Genomic DNA, 22,030 nt, shown 5'->3' with positions numbered 1-22,030 from the left:
AGTTTAAGTGGCCTCTGGGACAACATCAAGTGTACCAACATCCCTATCATAGGGATACCAGGAGGTAAAGAGAGAGCTAGGGATTGAGAACCTATTTGAAGAAATAATGGCTGAAAACTTTCTTAACCTGGTGAAGAAAATAGACATGTAAATTTAGGAAGTTCATAGAATTCCAAACAAGGTGAACCTGAAGAGGCCCACACCAAGACACATCATAATTAAAATGAGATAAAGGTCAAAAAAGAGATAATTTAAAAACCAGCAAGAGAAAAGCTGTTAGTTACCTACAAGGGAGCTCTCAGAACACTATCAGCTGATTTTTCAAGAGAAATTTTGCAGCAGGGTAGAAGAGATTGGCACAAAATATTCAAATGGCCTACAAACAAGTATACTCTACCCAGCAGGACTATCATTTAGAATTGAAGGACAGAGATAAAGAGTTTCCCAGACAAGAAAAAACTTTAGGAGTTTATCACCACCAAGCCAATATTACAAGAAGTGTTAAAGGGATTTCTTTATAAAGAAGGGGAAAATATTAAAAATATGAATAAGAAAATATAGCAAAGAAAAAATGCTAACTGACAGAGGCAAAGACATAATAAAAGCAGTATATCAACCAACTCTAAAGCTAGCACAAAGGTTAAAAAGCAAAAGTACAAAAATCATGCATAATATAAGAGTAAAAAAAGTATGAAGATCATGTGTAATGTAACAGTAAACTAAGTAAACACACACACATACTAAAAAAAGTAAAAACTGACAAAAACAGACATGGGGGTGTGAATAAGAATATTAGCAATTTTAGAATGTGTACAAACTTCTGCATTCATCAACTTAAAACAGAACTGCTTAAACATAGCTTGATATGTATGAAACACATGGTAGTGACAAAACAAAAATCTATAAGAGATGTACAAGAAATAAAGAGAAAGGAATCCAAACACCATGCTACAGAAAGTCATCAACACATAATAGAAGAGAGTAAGAGAATAAGAAAGGAACAGAGAACTATAAAACAATCAGAAAACAATAAAGTGGCAATAACTACATACCTATCAATAATTACTTTAAATGTAAATAAATTCACTGCCTCAATCAAAACATGATTGGATAATGAAGCTGTTATATGCAATTACATACAATGGAATATTACTCAGCCACAAAAGAGAATGAAATCTTACCATTTGCAACACATGAATGAACTAGAGGGTATTATGGTAAGTGAAATAAGTGATACAGAAAAGGGCAAATGCTATATGATTTCACTTATATGTGGAATATAAAAAAAGAAAATAAATGAACAAACAGAGCCAAAACAAGTTCATAGATACAGAGAAAAAACTGCTGGTTACAGGATGGTAGGGGGTTGGGGAGCTGGGTGAAGAAGGCGAAAGGATTGAGAAGTACAGGTTGGTAGTTACAAACTGGTCACAGGGATGTAAAGTACAGCACGGGGAATGTAGTCAATAATATTGTAATAACTACATATGGTGTCAGGTGAGTGCAGGACTTATCAGGGGGATCACTTTGTAAGTTATCTACGTGTACTGTGCTGTACACCTGAACGTTGAATGTCAACTGTAATTGAACAGTTTTTTAATTGTTAAAGATATACCCAAAGCTGAATATCATGATCTAAGAATGAATTTCTGAGACGTAAAAACAAATCAGAAAATGTATTAGACATGTATTACTGTCAGAATTTTATTATCTGCATTATAGCAGGCAAATCAGGCTGAACACTTTCGTGAGGATAATTTCTCCTCTTGCAGCTGCTTAAGTGCTTTTATAGCAAATAAGTTCCTGTGGCAGTTCTAAAACATGGCCCAGAATTTTTTTGACAGGTCAAAGGTTGGCTTCTGTCTCTATCTCCTCTCCTTGGGTCTGGGTGGGTTTGTGACTGCTTCAATCAACAGAGTAAAAAGCAGCAGGGAGGCTGGGTGTAAGAGGCAGTGTGTCTGGAGCACTGAGTCTGGAGCCCTGAGTCCAGATGTCCTGAGGCAGCCATCCTGGCAGGACACTGAAGCCACATGCACAGACACCAAGCTGGTAACTTCAGAGGTGCCCAGTCTCTGAGCCGTTCCAGCCCAGACATCAGGCTTGTGAGTAAAGAAGCTCACCCTCTCAGTCTCTGATCACTGAGTCACTCTACCCTTTAGGTCTCCTGGCTGAGGACCTGAATATCACAGAGCAGAGACAAGCTGTCCCGTCTGACTTTGAGCCAGAGAATCTATGAGCTTAATAAATGGTTGCTATTTTACACCATTGAGATTGGGGTGGTTTGTTATAAAGTAATGGAACTGGAACAGCTGCTCACTTAATAACTGCAGTATTTAAATAGTATTACTTTTTGGGAGAAACTAAGATTCATTCCCTACTTGCACCACTGTTAGAACGTTCACAATAATTATTTCTGAATATAAAATGAATGCCCATTGCAATCATTGTTAATCATGGTGCCATTTTACTTGCAGAATAACTGTTTTTGAAAGAATAATTGTACATTTCTTCTTTAATTTGACTGGAGAATGCAACTTATAAACCACATACAGAGCTTTCCATTCCAAATTACAGTCAGGAGGATTTTCTGTATGTGAAAGTGAATATTTGGCTATAACCTATCTATGAATGCAGAGCCTTGCGCTGTTTCTGATGTGGTCACGTTAGATAAGACCAGCCAAGTACTTCTGGCTAGGGATGCACAGCAATGACGTAGAGGTAAGAGTTCTGGTATTCAGTTTTTCTGAGACCAAAGTTCCAGGAGTACTTCATAGCAATCCTGCAATTGTTATTATCATTTTTCTAATCTCTGCGAGGTTTCTCTGGGGTGGGTGGCAAGGCTAGTGGGAACAGGAAGAGAAATGAGGCTCACTAACCCCTTGCACACAGAGGAAATTGGTGAATGACCATTGAGTGAATTGCAACCTCCTTACTCCTTTCCCCTCCAAGGCAGCAATGATGCCAGCAGAACCCACAGGCGCCCTCTGGTTGACGTCTTCCCAGTAGGTTGCCTATTGATTTTTAATGCCCAAACTTCAGATAGATACCGTGGAATGGGGCTGCACCCCTCAGATCCCCACAAAGCAGCAGCTCCTCTTCTTAGACCAGCTGCCCCGTACTCTGCCAAGACATGATCTTGTCTGCTCAGAACCCTGCAGGTGGGCCATGTTCTCTGAGTCCCAGAACTTCATAAAACCCATGTACAGTGCACTTTTCAGCGGACAGTTACAAAGGAAAATTTATACTCACAGCCCTGTAACTCAATACGTTTCTAAGAAAGCCATGTGAGTCAAGTCTCCAATTACATCTCTAACAGGATGAGTAGGACAGCACAACCACATGCAGACATTTGGAAAAACTGTGCGGAGCCCTGCAGCGAGGCCTGGGACTGGGGTGCTCCGGTTGGACAACGCAGTGGTAAGGATCAACCATACTAACAGTTTGGTGTGCAGGGAGTGATGCTTGGAGCATTTTCTGAGACAGTAACTTATTCAAAAGTGCTTTCCTGTGTCTATGTTTTAGGAAATGGTTTCGGAGCTTTTAGCTGATGGGCTAAACATTGTAATTTTTGTCGTTGAAAGTCATGGGAAACAGGAACTCCAAGAGTGATTAGCGTTGTCCTGCAGAGCATCTAGTTTTCAGCAACACGTGGGCAAGTCTAGGCAAAAAAAAAAAAGGGCCTAAATTTCTGTTTGGGGGCAGTAGCGCCCCCTGGTGGCAATTTGGGCCCCAAACTATGGGCAGATGCTTTAGAGAACCGCGCGGACGCCAGAAGCTGGGACCCTACCTGCAGCCTGGATGAAGGAAGATGTGAAGGTCTCAGGCTGTGCTCAGAGGGCCTGGTGCTCCTGTCTCCATCCTACAGGGCCCTTTATCCTGTGTTGACCCAAGTTGGATGTCTTTTTTTCTTATGGGGCATCTACGTTCATTTTTTTTTCTGGAAAAGCACCCCATTTTTGGGGTGGGACCCCCATACTCATGTAGTTCTTGGGAGGTCAAACCTCTGACCATATTTCATGTGTCAGGTGCACGGTGATTTGATAAGGGATGAGCAAATGACCCAGATCTGTCCAGTGAGAGCGAGGCCTGGGCTTTTTTGCTGTAGCTATTGGGAAAGAAGCATTCCCTTTCCACTGGGGCTACTAGGTGGTCCACGGCGTATAAGCCCAGTGTTTGGGTGAGTGGCAGGGACACCCCTTGTCTCTGCTTGTAGAGGAGGTTGCTTGGAAGTGAAGCTGACCCAGAGAAAAGCAGATTTGAGAGGAAAAGAGGTACAGTCCTGATGACAAAAATCTGAGCAGTGGATCCAGCAGTACTTGAGGCCAGATGCTTCGGGGCATTTCCAATTAAGTGAAACCAGTGGGAATTAGAGGATCACAGTCTCTGTCTGTTTGTTCCAGGCCCTAATTCCTCATTTCCTTCCCCCTAAAATGTCCACCTTTTTTCTTACATTTGCTAACTCAGAGGCCACATTAATCAAAACCCATCTTTATTATTTAAAGAATAGCCTGCCATCAGAAACACTTAGATAGGGGTCCCCAGATGGCAGAACAATATTTACATGGGGGTCAGGACGGTGAGGCTCAGGTGGCCCCAGGGCTGAGTGGGCCCGCCACTGTGGAAGACGGGACCCTGGAGGGAGGGTATCCTTGGACCTGCCGGCCGGGTCCAAGAAAAACGTTCCATCCCAGGCCCAGGGTGGATCCCACAATGTGGGGCTGAAGCCACCTAGATCAGCTCGGACTCTGGAGGCAGTCACAGCAAAGGGAAGCATCAGGTCAGACCTGAGTCACCATGCCGCTGGCTTCGGAGTGAATCTGGGGAAAGACAATTGGGGGCCTTCTGAGGTCTGAGGGGCTTCCCTGAAAGTCCCACAACTAACTTCCTCTCCCCTAAAGCCCTTTGCAATCCATCTGCTCCACTGGGTGCCTCTCCTAGGCCTGAGCAAAGGTCTCCAGAAAATCCCTGTCTCCCTTTCCCCCATTGGAGTCCCAGGCTTGTCTGTCCTGTGGCTCTGTCTGGGCCCAGCTTTCACCTTTATGGCCTGGAAGATCCACTCCCGGAAGTCACTGACTTTGGTGTAGACGCCTGGCTTCTGCGCCAGGGCACAGCCAGTGCCCCAGCTCACAATGCCACACAGCCGCCAACGTGGGGTCCGAGAAATGCTGTCCTCACAGACGAAGGGGCCACCACTGTCGCCCTGGTGGGGGAAGGGAAGGCGTGGCTGGAGGCTCTTTTGGATGGCCGTGGGCTGTAGCCACAGAGCCCTCTGGCCCTGAGATAGGGAGCCTGACCACCCACTGCCCTGTGTCCCCATCTCTGGAGTGGCAGGGCCAGGGGCTGCCCCCACAATCCCTCACCTGGCAGGCATCAATGCCACCCTCAAGGTAGCCAGCACAGAACATCTTGGGCTTGATCTGGTTCCCGTAGAAGTCAGGGCCGTTGCAGACGTCATTGCTAATTATGGGGACTCGGGCCTCCTGGAGTACTCCGGCCTGTTGGCCTGGGGAGTGTGTAGGCAGGGCTGGCGAGGGCTGGGGAGCATGCACAACTCCCTTCCATCCTGCGCTCACCCCAGGCTCCTCAGAGTACCTATGGCCTGGGGCCAAGAGGCACTCAACCTTCCAGACTGCCCTTCCTCAGCCCAGGTCAGAGTCTTCCTAATGGTGGCTTGCCAGGCAAAGGACAGGACTCACCATAGTACTGCGTGTTGCCCCAGCCAGTCACCGTACAGATCTTGCCATCCACCAGGGCCTGGCCGGCAGCGGGGAGGCACACCGGCTGGATGTATTCTGTGAGAGAGACCACGCCGGTCCAGCCCCACCTGGTACCAACCTCTGTGCAGCTACTTCTGGTGCCCCAGGCACACCCTTTCCTCTGACCCTTTTATAACAACTGCAGAAGAAGTTGGTGTCTACTGAGAGCTCACTCTCTGTTAGGCACCTTCTTGTATCAGTTCCTTTAATCTCCCATCAGCCCAAGAAGGTAAGGGTGACTATTACTCCATTTTGCAGAGGGGGAAAAGAGGCCAAGTCACGTGTCCAAAGTCTCTTAATGAGTCAATGGCTAAGCCAGGATGTGAACTCAGATTGCCCAATTCCCAGGCCTGTGTTCTTAACCATGGCTCATGAGGCCGTACCCCACACAGAATATGACTTCGTGAGAAATAGACAAAGGCACTCCTCTCTTGAGATACTTGACTTCCACTTGTCAGAAAATCCTAACAAATACACAGGCCTACACCAGCCACAGTGAGAATGGTGCCCCTGAGGTGAGGCACAATCCATGCAGCAGTCCTGGCAGCCCTGCCTGAGCCTCAGACCCTCAGGTACAAAAGGGACACAATTGTTTCCCTCAGAGCTTGTAGTAAGAAATCGATGAAACGTTAGTAGCGTGCCTAGCCAATAGGAAATGCTCACATAACCAGTAATAGTAATAAACAACGACAATAGCGGTGGCTGCTAACATTAACTGAGGTCTCACTGTGTGCTGGCATCACTCTAAGCTTTTTACTCATGTTCACCTTTTTAATCATCTCAGTAATACTAGAAAGTCATTCTATAGATGAGGGAAACTGGGGCACAGAGAGGTAAAGCCACAGGCCCCAGATTATACAGCTGGCAAGTATCTGCATCTTAAACCCAAGCTACTCCCATCCCATCTTCCTGTGCCTCCTGAATGTTTCTTACTTCAATGTTAACCTCTCACTCTTTTCATGAAAGAAGAGACTTTATTTTGTTTCAAAGAAAAAATATGTATCTATCACTCTCTTGAATGGAAAACTAGTATCATGAATCATTAAAAAGAAAATAGCCGTGAAAATATAAGTATAATGCAAACCACAAAATGGTCCTGGCCTCCCTGGCAGCACAGGCTCCAGTGCCAGGAGGCCTGGGCTCAAATCGTTGCCATTTGCCAGCTGCGAAAATTTGAGGCATTATGTACCTTGTCTACGTTGGGACCCTTCCCACGTGGAAAAGAGGATCATGAAAGGACCCACCCTGCCAGGCTGTGGTGTGAACTAATGAGCATGTGCACCGGACACGGAGAACAGCGCCTGACACGCAGGAGGCGCCGTGCAAGTGCTGGTGTTCGTTACTCTCATCACTGTAATATTTTTTATTGTACTGTTTCATCATTATTTTAGACTGTTGCCTGCTGGAGGCTCTTCATCATCAGTACTACGGTTTTGTTGTCACCCTCACCACCGTGACTACACTGTGGCCTGCTGAAAGTGAAGCCAGAGGCATGTCCTCAGCCCACAGGTGCCCTGGGGAAGTGTCAGAGACACGCTGGACCCACAGGAGCCTTTCTCATTGGAAGCTCGGGGATGCCATGGGCAGATGCAGGGGATATAGCTGTGACTGCCTCTCTGATTCATTCACATATTTAAAACAGTTTTTCATTTCATTTGGTTATTTCTTGGTAACAGCTTTTTTTTTTTAAAGATATTATTCATTTACCATACAATTCACCCATATAAGGTGTACAAGTCAATGGTTTTTTTGTGGATTCACAGATAGATGTTTAGTAGCATGCCAGGCAATGGTAAGGTGCATCTACTACCACATCAATTTTAGAACATTTGTATCACCCCTAAAGAAACCCTGTATTCTTACCTATCACCCCGTGATTTCCCCGTCCCTATCTCCACCCGGCCTGGCAACCACCAGTCTGCTTCCTTTCTCTACTGACATGCTTATTCTGGACAGACCAAATAAATGGAAACATACACTGGCCTTTTGTGTCTGACTTCTTTTTTAGTGTAATGTCTTCAAGGGTCATCTATTGCATATCATGAATCAGTACTTTGTTCCTCTCTGTGCCCAAATATTGTTCTATTGTATAGATTGACCACATTTTTATCCATTTGTCAGAGGATAGATATCTTGGTTGTTGTCCATCCTTTGACTGATTTGAATAGTTCTGCTGTGAATGTCTGTGTACAAGAGCCCGTGTGAACATGTGTTTTCATTTCTTTTGGGTGTGTCTTCTGAGAGAGTGAATTGCTGGGTCACACGGTAACTCCATTTCACTTTTTGAGGCACTGCCGGATTGTTACAAAGCAGCCGCACTAATTATTCCTTCTTGATGGACACTCACTTGTGACTCTCCTCTCTGTCTAAGGAGAGCGTGCCTTTTATCACCACAGACTCCTAGGCCCCTGGCCCCTCTGACCTTCTGGCCTGTGGAGTGCCCAGGCCAAGGCTCAGCCCCCAGACTCACCTGTGAGGGGCAGGGGGCTGGAGAGGTGGACCAGAGCGATATCATTGCTGTTCTCCTCACTGTTGGGATCTCGAAAGGGGAGGTAGCCCCCATGGTAGACTACTGCCTGAACCCCCAGCTGCAGGCCATGGGGTGAGGCCTGGGCCACAGCACCGGCAAACACTCTCCATCGTGACAGGACCCGGTTCCGCCTACCAGGGAACAGAAGGGGAGGGTGGCAGCCTGCCTGGGCACACCTTCCCCACCTCGCTGACCCCTGCCGCCCTCCTTAGTGCTGTGGGGGTCACTTACTCAGGGAAGCAGTGGGCAGCTGTTAGCACCCAGTCTCCAGAGAGCAGGGACCCCCCACAGAGGTGTGCTCCGTCATAGCGAAGACTGACTTGCCATGGCCACTTGCCCAGGCTGGTGTCCTGGCCTCCTACAATGCGGTCGACAGGCAGCTTCCTGCGGCCACAGTCTGTGGGAGAGGGGCAGTCAGGGCGAGTGGGCGGGGACCTGGAGCCTTTGGGGCCAGCCCTGTCCTAGGTGGTCTGAGAGAACACACCCCACTCTGGGTGTGTGAGGGAGCATGACTGGGACCAGAGGGACCTGAGGAAACATGGCCCCCTGGGGGAGTCTGAGATGACGCGCCCCATCTGTGAGGACCTATGGGGACACAGCCCTGCTCTGGGGGTAGAGGGGATGTGGACGCACCATCTGAGGGGAGTCTGAGAGGACACAGCCTCATCCTTGGAAGATCTAAGAAGGTATGACCCTGCCTGAGGGTGTCTGAAGGGACAAGGCCCTGCCCTGAGGGTATCTGAAGGTGGCATAGCCCTATCTTTGGGTGACCTAAGGGGCCATGGCCTTGCCCTGGTCTAAGGATGAGGGTTCCGAGTTTCAGGGTCTCACCTTGGCAGGTGGTAGCCAGGAAGCGGCCTCTGGGACAGTCACTGTAAGAGGGATAGAGATAGAAACAAAAAGGCCAATTCAGACAGATAGAAGGAAGATGAGGAAGAGCGGGTAGGGCACCTTGGGAGCTGCAGGCCCGGGGTGTGTGCCCCCACCGGCCCGCTGCCCTCCTCACCACACGGAGATGACCTCGAGCAGCCTCTGGGCGTGGGGCAGCCTTCCCTCATCCACGCAGAAGAAGCCTGACGTGCCGTTGGCACCCGCTGTCCGCACATCCAGCTCCGAGTGGGTCAGTGCCCTGGGCAGGGTGGGGGTCAGGCCTGCTCCTCCCACCCTCCCACTGCCACCCCTCCAAGGGGCACCCCAGTACCTGAGGAAGCCCATCTCCTCACAGCTAAGTCCTGCCACCCTGGCATTGGAGCGCGAGGAGCACAGCAGCCGCCACGTCCCTTCCGTCTCGTCAAACACTGTGAGCCGAGCGTCTGCCGGGCTGACCTGCACTGCAGGGGGACAGTATGGGTCACATGGGTCAGCTTCCTTCCCCAGTCCCCCCAGCTGCTCTATGGCCATGGGGTTCTAGTCCAGCATCCTGGCCGAACTGACCAGAGCACCCCACGCCCCCCCGACACTTGTGATTGTGTCCTGAAGGCCACATGACTCAAGTCGGACCAAGGAACAGAGGCCCTGGGGCTTTGGCTGTCCCTGCTGGAACCAGGGATCCTCCTCTTTCCCGGATGATTCCTAAGCTGGTTGCACACGTGCTGTATGTCTGGGACTTCGCTGGGACATTTGGAAAGAGGGAAACTGTTTTAACCAATCTAAGAAAATAGTGTGCGGGAGTGGATCTGCGGGGGCCATGTGTGCCCCCCTCAGGGGGAAAACAAGCCTACAGGGAGGAAAGCCAAGAGGGTTCTGATAACAGTTTTAAAGCTCCTTAATGGAGCCAGGCTTGAAGAGCCCCCTTTTCACTGAGCCAGTTTATTTTTTTTTCTCTTTTGTCTTTTGCATCTGAGGACCCTGAAATAATACATCAGATTGCTAAAATATTTAAATAGATAGCCTATAGTCTTAAATTTTAAAAAAGAGGAAAGGGTAGTTATCTCGTTTGCAGGACTTGTCAGGGCCTTCAATATATTAAAGTGCATAGTAATTTTTCCAAGGAGAGGATGTAGTCTTCATTCATTCAACAAACGTTAACTATTTACTAGACACATACTTCATGCCCAGTCCTGTAAGGGGTGATGCTGGGTACACAAAGATGACCAAGACAGCCCTCACCAAGCCAAAGTCTGAGGGAAACAGACCACAATTAAGAAAGTCCCCCAACCAAGCACATCCTCACAAACAGATGGGGCAGGGCACAGATGCACAGGAAGGCTGGATAGAGCTGGTGAGGGATTCCTGTTGTCTGGAGCTGGTGGCATTGAAAGTGGATGCACCCTCAGCCTCTCCCAGGCCACTCCCCACACAAGGCCAGAGGACGTTTGTTTACACCTAAGCCAGGTCTCAGCCTTTAGTTGTACTTATATACATTCATCAAACACTCAGTACATGCCAGCTCTAGTTTAGGAAATGAAAAAATCAGACAAAAGCCCTGCTCTGTGGCACTCAAAGGCCAGTAGGTAAGATGGATAATGAAAAGGACAAATAAGGAAAATAGATTGTGTGTCACAAAGGGTGGGGCCAGGGAAACAAATCGACCTAGACAGTGTTAGTTGTGCTGATGTGAGCAGTGAGGCTGAGGGAAGGTTGCGATTTTGATAACTGGGAAAAGAAAACCTCCCTGAGAATTGGTAAATGAACATAGATTTGAAGGAAGTGAGAAAGAGAGTTGCAAAGATAAGTGAGGGAACAGAGAACTAGGCCAAGGGAACTGCAAGTACAAAGGTCCTGTGGCTGGGGGTGGGGCCCGAGGAATAGCAGTAGGCTGGAGTGGAGGGAGCCAGGGGAAGGTGACGCAGGAGGCAGGCTGGATCAACACGAGGACTTTGCTTTTACCAAGAATGAGGTGCAGCTGGGGAGGCTCTGGGCCCAGGGAGCCTGACCTGACTCTGGTTCACAGGCTTCCTCGGGCTGCCTGTGGGAAGCAGGCTGTGCGGACAGGGATGGGGGCAGGAGACCAGGGAAGAGGCAGCTGTGAGGTCCAAGTGGGAAAGAATGGAAGCTGAGCCAGAGGGGGCAGTAGAGGGAGAGAAGAGTTTAGGTCCACAGGGTTTGGGACAGACTGGATGAGGGAGAGAGAGAGAGGTCAAGGACAATTCCAAGGTGTTTGGCCTGAGCCACCAGAAGGACAAAGGTGCCACTGATGGGGATGGGGAAGGTGGGGTTGGGAAAAAACAGCTGTGAGTCTCTCCTGCTCTCCTGGGCCTCCTGCATGGCTGGTGTTCTGAGAGCACATGCAGGGAAACTGACTCTGGTGTAGTCACTTACGTATCCTCTCAGGAAAACCCCGGTGAGGCCACACCAAAGCTGAGAGTCTTCCCAAAGCCCTGCAGAATTGGACAAGGACTTCCAGGGAGAACCCTGTCCTGCTGAGGACCTACTGTGTGCCAGTGCTATGCTACATGCGCTCTCTGCCACCTCAACCAAGGTCACCCCCACCTTCCTGATGGGGAAGCAGAAGCTCAGAGAGGTTGGGGTGACTTGCCCAACATCGCTGAGTCAGAGGCAGAGAGAGGATATGTATTTAGGCCCAAGTGACTCTAAACCCCAAGCTTTAATGTTGCCCTACACAGCCTCTCAGGCAACTTCTCTTCCTAAGGGTGAAACAATAATTACACTGACTGTGTTTCACTGTGCGGGCATCTGTGAGCTGGCCTCATGTTATGTGTCATAGCTGTGGGTCCTTTGAATCCCAGCACTATGCTGGGAGGAAGAGGCCATTTCTACACCCATCTCTCAGATGAAGAAACTGAGCCTCAGAAAAGATGTACTTGCCCAGGGGCCTAAAAACTGGCAAAGCCAGGATTTAAACCCAAGCCTGCTGACCTGCACCCTTCTTGCTTCTTCTGTGGGTCTCACAGAGACCCTTACTTGTCTTCACCACAAATACACTCACCCACAGCCCAGACTAGGAGCTTCCTGGATGATAAAGAAAGATGAGATACTGTCATTTGCAACCACATGGATGGATCCTGGGAATACCATGTCAAGTGAAATATGTCAGACAGAAAGTTAAGACCATATGATTTGACTCAGATGTGGGCTACAAAACTAAAAGCAACAAATGAACAAACAAGATAAACAAAGAAAACTTTATAGACACAGACAGCAGTACGGTGGTTATCAGAGGAAGGGGATGGGTGTGTGTGTGTGTGTGTGTGTAGTAAAGGGTACAGGGGATCAAACATATGGTTAACAGAAAGAGATTTGACTTTGGGTGGTGAACACACAATGCAATACACAGACGATGTGTCATAGAAATGTACACTTGAATCCTATATAATTTTATTAACCAATGTCACCTCAATGTATTTAATTAAAAAAAAATTTTTAAGAGCTTTATGGCTGTCTTGTCTTAATCATGGCTCCTTGCTTGCTCTGAGATGAGGGCAGGGGGTACCCACTACCCTATGAATTCCAAAATCAAGACTTGAGATATGAAACACCAACTAGGGTAAGGTGAATTCTTATTTTGAAAAAACTGTTCCAGATTTCCAGAAAGTATGAGATTTTAGGAAAACATTATCACTTTATAAATGTGTTTTGGGGAAGATGGAAGGGGGAGGGAATATAAAATGCCCCCTCTAATTATTTTTAAAGCCACATTCAATGTCACTGTTTCTCACTTTTAAACTCTTTATTTTCATTCGTATAAGTGTAAGCAAGGCAAAATGTGTTTTGGGTCCCTGGTTTGCTTACCAAATTGTTTGATACATTTGGAAGTGTGAGTACCCCAGAAAAACGAGGTGAGAATAGGTTTTTATTTGTTTGTTTGTTTTTGTAACTTCCCAATGCTTTTGAAAAAAGTATAGCTGAAGTGCAGGGATGCCGGCCTTGGCCATAGTTGGGTCACAACTGTGGCCTGGTTACCTTCCTTCCAGGGGAAGCTGAGGACAAGCTAGTTAATCTCGGCGATTTGACTTTGTGCTTATTAGTTAAGCAGAGATTTCCTCAGCACCTAGTTCAGGACACTGTCTGAGGCAGTAAAAAAAAATGCCCCTTCCCTCCTAAAATTCACCAGGTGTAAATAATCCACTGCAACGTGGGAAGAGTTTTACCCGGGGCAGCAGGGATGGCCATGGGCTTGTGAGGAGCATGGAGTCTGGGGGTGCAGAAAGGCCTCGCTCAGGAAAGTTAAAAGCCCAAAGGGTGAGACACAGAAGCCAATGTTCCCCAAGTTGGCAAGAGCCACGCACTGCATGGATCATCAGGCCCTCTGATTCTCACCCCCAGCTGACAGAGGAGGACAGCGAGATTCCGAGAGGGCCCTGCACTCGGCAGTGACACTGCAGGACCCTCAAACCTGCATCTGGGTGTGAGCTGGAAAGAGGTGGGTGAACGAAGGCTGTGGTGCCAGGAGGGTCCTTCGAGGGTGTGGGAGCGCCAGCAGTGAGGGTGAAGCGGGGGCAGACAGGGCCCTTGGCCAGGAGCCTTGGAGCCTATGGGTTGTTGGGATTTCAAGCCAGTGCCAGTGGGAGCCACGGAGGGGCTTTCAGCAGGAACATGATCCCTTGCTCTGCTACTTATGTGACATATGGTCTTGGGTAGGTCAGTTCACTTCGCTGGGCCTCAGCTTCCCCCCATCTGCCACTCGGGGGTGATGATGATAGCCCCAGCGTCACAGGGCTACTGTATGCAAAGGCCATAGCCAGGCCCTGCCATATGCGAGCCCTTGTTATGGCAGCTCACTTGGCTGTTTCTTGAGAAACCAGAGCACGTAGTGGTTCTGCGCAAGAGCTGGATCTAGGTTGCCTGTCTTCAGGTCCTAGAGCTGCTGCTTACCAGCTCTGTGTCGTGCAGCAAGCCACTTGGCCTTTCTGTGCCTCAGTTTCCCCATATTAAAATGGGATGTTGTGAGGATTTCATGAACTGATACCTGCAAAGCCCAAGGCCTGTGCCTGGCTCATATAAATGACCTCTAAGTGCTGGCTATGAGGACTAACTCTGTTGTTGGCTTCCCTTGTTTGGATTTTTATTTCTTCTCTTAGTGTAGGCTGAGTCCTTTATAGAACTAGATGAGGCTCATCGGAGTAAAAAATACATCTCACCACCCAACTTCCCTTTCCTTCCCACTGTCCTGGGCCATGGAATGGCAGCTTGGAGTTGGCCTTTGGGATGATTCATTCATTTATTCCACAATGAGCTTCTGCTTTTATTTATCAGTGTGGTCATTCTCTCCTACCTGCTGCAGGTGCATCTCTATCAGGCAAGCCTAAGAGCTATTCCTGGCCCCATCATTGACCAACTGTGAGACTTTCTAGTCCTCGCTTTCCACATCTGTGAATGGGGATATTAGAAGCTACCTCCTAGGGCAGTTAGAAGGGTTCACTGGTTTCAGGCTTGTTTTGACTATGCCCTGCAGTAAGAAACGATTATGCATTATGATGTGGCCCTAAACTTCTGTTTTCTGGGGCAAAGCATTCCATGGCTCTGAGCCTCAGTTTCCTCATTTTTGAGGTGAAGAGAATAATAGTGCTGCCCTCATAAAACCAAAAGATCGACAAAAGTTTTTCTTACTGAGATCTACTTCAATATTTTCTAGTCTGATCTATTTCATATTTTTAAAATGTGGTTTTCAACTCACTGATTTAATTTCATGATGCATTAATAGGTAGCACATTTAGAGTCTAAGAAACACCAGGTTAGACAAGTGAATTTGCTTGGAATAGCACCTGGTCCAGAGCAAGCACTCAGTATGAGTGCACTTTTATTACTAGCCTTTCTTCAGGTATTCATGCATTCATTCAAAAAATCCTTCCACTGAGCTCCCACCAGGTACAGGTTTCCTCCATAGCTCCCCAGAGGGTCCCAGCCTGTTTACTCACCTGGATACAGTGGCTCCTGATCACTCTTGAGTAGAACGGTCACTGCAGAGAAGGCAGAGGTGAGGGCAGGCAGGCTCAAGGGGCAGGGGAGGGAAGAGGTGCTGGGGGCCACTCTCACCAATGGCCCAGGACGCCGCCCCGATGCCTGTCAGGAGCAGCAGGGTCCCCGCAGTGAGGGCTGCTAACTTGGGTCCAGAACAACATGGCACAGTCTGGCCACCTGCAACAGACACCATGCTGGAGCCACTGCCAGTCCTGTCTGTGTCAGGGCAGGGTCTGGGCACAGGGCCAACTCTGCCCTGCCCCCAGGTCTAACTTAGCATGTAGAGCCTGCCCCACCTCAGTCCCAGTTTCCTGGGGCGGGGCTGTAGCTCCCCCTCCAGCGAGGACAACCAGGTGCCCAGCTCCCCAAGGGTTCCAGCTGGGAAGGGGTGTGGCTGGGACAGCTGTCACCCTCCCTGCCTGCCCTCCTGCCACTTATGGAATTTCTCCTCCCCAATGATGCTACACTTTTGTAGGTCCCTCTTCAAGTCAGGCCATCTCTTCCTGGATCTCTCACTTCTAACTTTTCCAGCGGTTCTTGGAGCCTCTTGGAGCCTCTTGGGGGTTGTGACCCTTGACCTTTGCCCTCTTGACAGCTCTCTTCCCTGCTGTTTGGCATTTCCTCACTGCCTCATTTCTCTCTGTTGTTCCAGACCCTCTGTTCTGGGGTACCCTCCAAAACCAGACCTTTCCCACAGGACCCAGATCTAAGGTCAAGTTTGTCCCTGAAGTCTGGAAACCTGCCAGCCTCATTGAACACTGGCCTTCCCCACTCTTAGCTGAGACCTTAGGCAGGTGACGCCACCTCTTTGAGTCTCAGCTTCCTCATCTACTTAATGGGCATCTATCTAGCACTCCCCTCTAAAAATAATACTTTTAAATAATCAAGTTCTTTTAAATAATAGGGATAGCCAAACTCTTTATCAGATGCTTACTTTGCACTGAGCATGGCTCTAATTGCATTACCTTATTCAGTCCTTATCTCAGTGAGGGCTCCCATTTTTCACACAGGGAAAACAGGCTCAGAGAAGAGTCACATGTCTGAGCGACTCAGCCAGGAAAAGGCAGTGCTGAGCCTTGAACCCTGGGTGGATTTGGATGGAGAGCCCAAATGTACGACCACTAAGCCCTGCTACCTCATCCTGTGCTGTAGTTCCTGGCATATGGCAAGTTCTCAATAAATGCATTTAAATCATTAAAGTTCTGTGGTCCTGGGTAACTTTCTTCACTTCTCTGGGCCTCAGTCTTCTCATTGGTAAAACGGAGCTTCATGCGTTCATTGTCCTGTTAAGCACCTGCTGTGCACCTGGCACCATTCTAGGCTCTGGGGATACATCCAAAAACAAGATGGAGGAGATGCTGGCTCTCATGGGACTCACATTCGCATGTGTGTAGGTGAGGGGGAGAAGTAAATGAGTACACAAGTAAATGAACTTGATAATTTCCAGTGTGACAAAGACAATGAAGAAAATAATGCATGTTGGGCATAGCAGGCGGCTTCTGCGGGGTGCTCAGGGAGGGCCTCCTGAGTAAGTGACTTGAGCGGAGACCTGAAGGGTGAGGCCAGCTGTGCAAGAACTCAAGGAAGAGCATTGTGGACAGAGGGAACAGCACAGACAAAGGCCTTGAGGCAAGAGTAAGCATGATCTGTTAGAGGGCAAGAGAGGCCATTGATAGGGCCAGAATGGCATGCATTTGGGGAAGACAGTGGGACCAAGGCTGGGGCCAGCTAGAGAGGCCCAGTGATATGAGGTAAACACAGATTTTATCCCTAGTGCAACAGGGCACCTGGGGGATTTCAGGAGGAACGAAGAGAAAAGGCTCCTGAAAGCCTTCGGCTGGGCCAGGCAGGTACATGGCTGCCCTCGGCATCTGTACATCCTGGGCTGCAGAAGACCCCACTCTATCATCTGAGTCATGGTAGCACGACTGGTAGGCAGAGGGCCAGGCAAGCACCCGTAACAGAGTGGACAGTGCTTCAGGATCTTCCTGGGATGGCCATTGTCTGGGTGTCTTAAGAATTTGATGTCCATCTGGACATCATTAATATTGTCAACCATTCCCTTCAAAAAAAAGAAAAGAAGAAGTAGAAGAAGAATTTGGGAGCCCATTGGTTTCTGTGGAGACATGAGAGAACATTCCCTCGCTCCAAAGAGGCCCCAAGTGGGCTGGGCCAGCCCAGCCCCAAGCTGGAAGATCCCTCCATGGCTCAAGAGGGCATCTCAACTCCCAACTCCATATCCAAGCATTTTTCCCAGTTCTAGTGGGAGGTCCTGGTTCCTTTGTTTCCAGATGTGCTCTGCCACTCAGAGGCCAGCCTAGAGGCTTGGTTTGTTTGCCAGGGCAGAAAGCACTGCCACCCATGTCTTGGGGTGAGAGGAAGAAACTCCTTCCATGCTCTCTGGTTCAGGGGACTTTGGGCAACCCCAAAACAGGTGCCCCTAGTGGGACAGGAAGTGTCCTCATTCTGTGAGGGGACAATTCTTGATGTGATTCTTTGGGAGCAACAGGGCCTTGGCGATCAGTAAGCCAGCTCCCACGCCATCTCCCAACTTCTTCCAGAGGCTCTGCTCTTCGCCCCTCCAGGGGGACCTGGCTGCTCTTTTCTTCTCATAGGACAGCTCTGTCCCCACCGTTTGAAAGCAAAACCTTTGCAAGTGACGCCTCTAGCTCCTTGTCTTTAAAACTCCACTCAATTGATGGCTCCGTGTCTCAGTCTCCCTCAGACCCAACTTCAACCTTCTGAACAAAAGTTCCCTCGTTTAAATTCTGAGACACCCAGATGCCTTTCCTTCTACCTCTCTGGCAGTGCCTCCGCCAGCTCCTGACCTAGTCGCTCCCTGGAATCTGGAATTCGCAGAGCTGGCCCTGGCCTCCTCCTTCCATGCCTCCCTGCTCCCAAGCCTATCATACCCACCTCCACAGCCTCAGTTTCCCTTCTCTCTCCCAAGCCCTGGACTCTTCTGTAGACCAGTGGTACTGCAGCCTCTGAGATGCCCCCCCCCCCCGCCCCGGAATCCTCTAGGCCTTTCAGGCCCCCCAGGTCCCATACTGGCCTCCATGTCTCCTCAAACCCTCGAGTCCCATCTCAGAGGCCCTCATCCTCAGGACTATCCCTCCTCTGCAGGACACCTCCCTTCCTTTAGAGTTTGCCAGCTCCACAGCCTGCAGGTTCCTGAATGTGTCCTATCTGCTTCTCCTTCCCTGTCCCCAGCCCCATCCAACCCCTGGCTCAGGCACCCCTCTGGGCCAGCCTCTACACGGAAGTGTGAGGGGCTCTTGCCAAATATCAAATCCAATCTGTCCCTTCTTTACTTAGAACCCTCCATGACTCCCTAATGTCCCCTAGAACAGTCAAAGGCCCCCACCCTGTGGTCCCTGCCACTCTAGGATGTAAGCATGGCTGTTAGAGATTTGAGGGTTGAACATGTGTTTCTCCCAATCTCCAGATGGCCATATGGGTCATTATCGGACACCGGAGAGGCTTTCAAAAGGCTACCAAAACCACAGGACTTATAAATACAAGTTAGAAAAAAGAAACAGGATAGCCACCAGTGCCATCTTGTGGAGAGACCCAGCACTACCAAGACATCAACCTGCCCCTCATCAAAAACAGTGGGAAGAGACCTTGGTCCAGCCTGCATACCTCACCACCCTCCCAGTTCCTTTTCAACTTTACTTCCAGAAATATCCAAATTATCTGTGTGCCACTGCACCCCCAGCAGTTTGTCATTCCCCAACATTTAGGCTCTTCCCTCTGAATGGCACACCCTACCTTCATCCTCCTCATCCTGAATGACAACTCAGATATCACCTCTTCCAAGTCTAAGTCACCAGAAGCACCAAGACCCTCGAACTGGACATAACACAAATCCAAGCAGCTACTGCAGCAGCAGCGGCTCTTAAATCACATGTCAGCTTCTAACCTTGTCCTGCGGTTCCTTAAATCTTTGTAACTGTTCATGAGGAAGGCATCACTGTTACCACCACCCTGGGTTACAGGTGAGGATGAGGCCCAGAGGTGCCGGTGCCCACCCTGGATCACCTAGCAGGTAAGCACAGCACCGCAACCTTATAGCATCTGTGTCCAGGTTTGACCACACCCTCCAGCCAGACTCCCCTCCGAGACTGGGCCTGAGCTGCCCGGAGTTGCACTGGAGCCCACTTTGCTTCAATTCTCTCTGTACCCAAACCTGTCTCTGCTCACCCTTACCAGCACACTCTGTTTTTCTTCATTGATTCATTCACTCATAGGCCCCAACCTTGGTGACTCCCTTCAGTCAGCTCCAGGAAGGGATCCTCCAGATGGCGTGGGGCTCTGCTGTCCACCTCTCGGCAAGGGCCCAGGGCCTTCTGAGCCACTGGGAGCCTGGCTGCACTCTGGGCCATAGCAGAATGGTTGGGGGTCTGAGTGGCTAACTGTGCTGAGACCCAAGGAGGCCAGTGACCCACACTGATCATTTCAGATGACACTCAGTGCTTTCTGCATTTAAATACTCACACCACCCTGTGAGGTGTGCATGAGTACCAACTCCATTTTACAGATGATGACACTGAGGACCAGAGAGTTAGGTACACTGCTTGCTCAGGGCCTCATAGCCAGCAAGCACTGTTACCTAGGACCAGATGCAGCTAGCCTAGTTCTAGGAGGAAGAGAGGGAGTCAGCCCATCTGGAGAGGGCAGGAAGGAAAAGCCTCATTTCCTCAGCCCCTCCAGCTGGTTCCCCAGCATGGAAGAGGTTAAGAGGTATCCAGGCTGTGGGAAGCCCTGGCTAGGGGCTGCCAAGAGCCCTTGAGTGCCAGCCACTCAGCAGTGGCTTCTTTCCATCACCCTGGAGTGGTTTCTCTGCTCTCTCTCCTCTCTTCATCCTTCCTGCTGAGTCCAAAGTCCTCCTTCTGCTCTTTTGCCCAGAATGCCAGGAGGTGGGACGAATGTCAGGAATTGGTGGGGGTCTTGAATCCCTGGGTTTCCAAGTCAGCCGGCCTCTGTCACAACAGCTCTGGTTTGTGGCATGCATCTGACGTGCCAAGCCCCCTGCTGTTGTCCCTGATCCCTAAAACCTCATGTAGGTAGATAGCCTTAGTATCTATGCTTGACCCAGAGGGGAATTGAAGCCCAGAAAAATGATGTCACTTGCACAAGATCATACAAAAAAGTGGCAGAAGCAGATTCAAATGCAGGCCAAAAGGTTCAACTCCTGAGTCGGTGTCCTTAACCGTGACAGACAGTCTCCTCACCGTAGCCCCAAGGGGAGGACAGGTCTAGGGTCGGCTGAAGAATTGCTGGGGGGTGAGGAGAAACTGAGGCAGGGAACCAGGAAGGTCATGTAGGGTAGCAGGGAGGCTGAGGGTGGCACAGCCTCCCAGAAAATTTGGTTAATGGTTAATCAGGTGGAGAAGGCTTCGGAGGGGGTGGGGATGGGTCCAGGAGGAGTGCCAGAGAGAGGGGCTCCATGGGGGCAGAGGGCTGGGGAGAGAGCGCAGAGGGAGGGGCGTCAAGCAGAGCCAAAGTCGGGGCTCAGGGAAAGGGGGACTCACCCTCCTTCTCTGCCATGTCACGGCCTCTTGTTAATGATTCCCCGGCTGACCTCTGGGGCCGGGGCAGGACCTGTGGGGAGATAAACGGGGAGGCAGGGCCTGGGGGAGCCCAGCCCAGCGCCAGGGCCCCCAGTCCCCGGCGCCCATCCAGGGAGGCTGGAGGACCTGGGCCCTGGCCAGAGCACGCTGTGATCACGGACACAGATTAGGCTGGGTTCAAGGATGGGGTCAGTGTCTGACCAGTGGCCAGGGGGACACCTGGATTTGCAGGGCTGGGGGCTCCCGTGTCTGAGCCTCGAAAGGAGGGGATTGAAGGTCTAAACTCCAACGTCGAGCATCAAGTAGGGCCTGAAATCCTGGGTCTTGGAGAAAGAGGGCTTTGGGGGCCAGGACTCCATAGTGTGAGTTTGTAGGGGCCTGGACTCCTGGGTCTGCGGGAGGAGGAGTCTGGGGCCCAATCTCTGAATCTGAAGAAGAGGGGGCTGCTCCAAGGACTTTCGAAAGAAGTCAGAGAACCCACTCTTGGGGTCACTCTTGGGAGGTAAGCATTCGGCTGGGTGGGAGTGAGGTTACCCCAGTCCTGGGAAGTGGAACTGAGGGCCCTGGTCCTTACCCTGGGGTCCGGCAGCTGGGGGCGAAGCTGAGAGATGGTGCCAGTTGAGGGTCAGTCTCCAGGCCTGGGCAGGAGCATGATGGCCCCGCAGTAGCGGCGCGGCCGGGAGGCAGAGGCAGCGGCGTGGGGCCTGCTAGGCCTGGCTGCCTCACCTGAGGAGGAGGGGGCTGGGTAGGAGGCGGGGAAAGGGGTGGGGAGGGGCGGGCAAAGGGATTGGCAGCGCCAGAGGCCACCTGGCTGGTGGGGCAAGGTTTGCTGGGGCTGGACCAGGCCAGCCCAGCCACCTGCCTCCCTCCAGCCTGAGGGGTGGGCCCAGGTGTGCCAATCTGAGGGGAGGTGGGAGCAGGGACAGGCTTGGCCTGAGGGTAGAAGTTTGGGGTGACAGAGCAGGCTGGGGGTGCTTACAAGGACTAAAGGATGGGGATATGAACCAGAGGGAGTCAGACAGAGTGCCCCAACTGCCCTGCTACTTCTTCTGCCTCCTGCCTAGCCTCTGCCCAGTAGGCCTAACTCCATCCCTGTTCACCCCTGCCCCTTCCAGTACCCTCTGTCCAGGTCCTGAACAAGGCAGTCCCTGTCCCTACCCCAGTTCCAGGCTCTGCCCCAGACTTCTTCCCCAGCCCCAATTCTTGCTCTAGTCTCTGCCCCTTCCCAAATCCCCAGCCCAGCCCCTGTCTGCTTTGCTCTGCTCACCCTACCCGTTCCCCCCCACCACACACACCCAACACACAAC

The 22,030-nt window shown here is 50.3% G+C and overlaps 1 protein-coding gene across 1 annotated transcript; it reads right to left on the bottom strand.

Moving 5' to 3' along the window:
• Positions 1-4,466: 4,466 nt before the first annotated feature.
• On the bottom strand, positions 4,467-21,454 carry HPN (hepsin). The gene is made up of 13 exons (XM_054589016.1): positions 21,298-21,454; positions 20,685-20,754; positions 15,223-15,324; positions 15,105-15,146; positions 9,488-9,617; positions 9,293-9,415; positions 9,118-9,158; positions 8,518-8,683; positions 8,227-8,417; positions 5,697-5,792; positions 5,361-5,503; positions 5,036-5,200; positions 4,467-4,817 (listed from the first exon to the last, which is right to left on the bottom strand). The coding sequence occupies exons 2-13, from the start codon at positions 20,698-20,700 to the stop codon at positions 4,779-4,781; spliced, it is 1,254 nt and encodes a 417-aa protein (XP_054444991.1). The 5' UTR covers positions 20,701-20,754; positions 21,298-21,454; the 3' UTR covers positions 4,467-4,778.
• Between the last annotated feature and the right edge of the window lie 576 nt (positions 21,455-22,030).

This window comes from Pteronotus mesoamericanus, unplaced genomic scaffold, assembly GCF_021234165.1.
Source record: "Pteronotus mesoamericanus isolate MK-2021 breed Mesoamerican mustached bat unplaced genomic scaffold, CSHL_Meso_final scaffold_165, whole genome shotgun sequence".
NCBI lineage: Eukaryota > Metazoa > Chordata > Mammalia > Chiroptera > Mormoopidae > Pteronotus > Pteronotus mesoamericanus.
This window is presented reverse-complemented; position numbering and strand designations above follow the sequence as displayed.

Bases quoted from the DNA above. Each gene is read 5' to 3' on its own strand.
- HPN (XM_054589016.1), bottom strand. The intron at 9,416-9,487 runs GTACTGGGGTGC...CACCCTGCCCAG, and splicing joins GAGGAGATGGGCTTCCTCAG to GGCACTGACCCACTCGGAGC. The intron at 9,159-9,292 runs GTGAGGAGGGCA...TCCCTCTTACAG, and splicing joins CTCGAGGTCATCTCCGTGTG to TGACTGTCCCAGAGGCCGCT.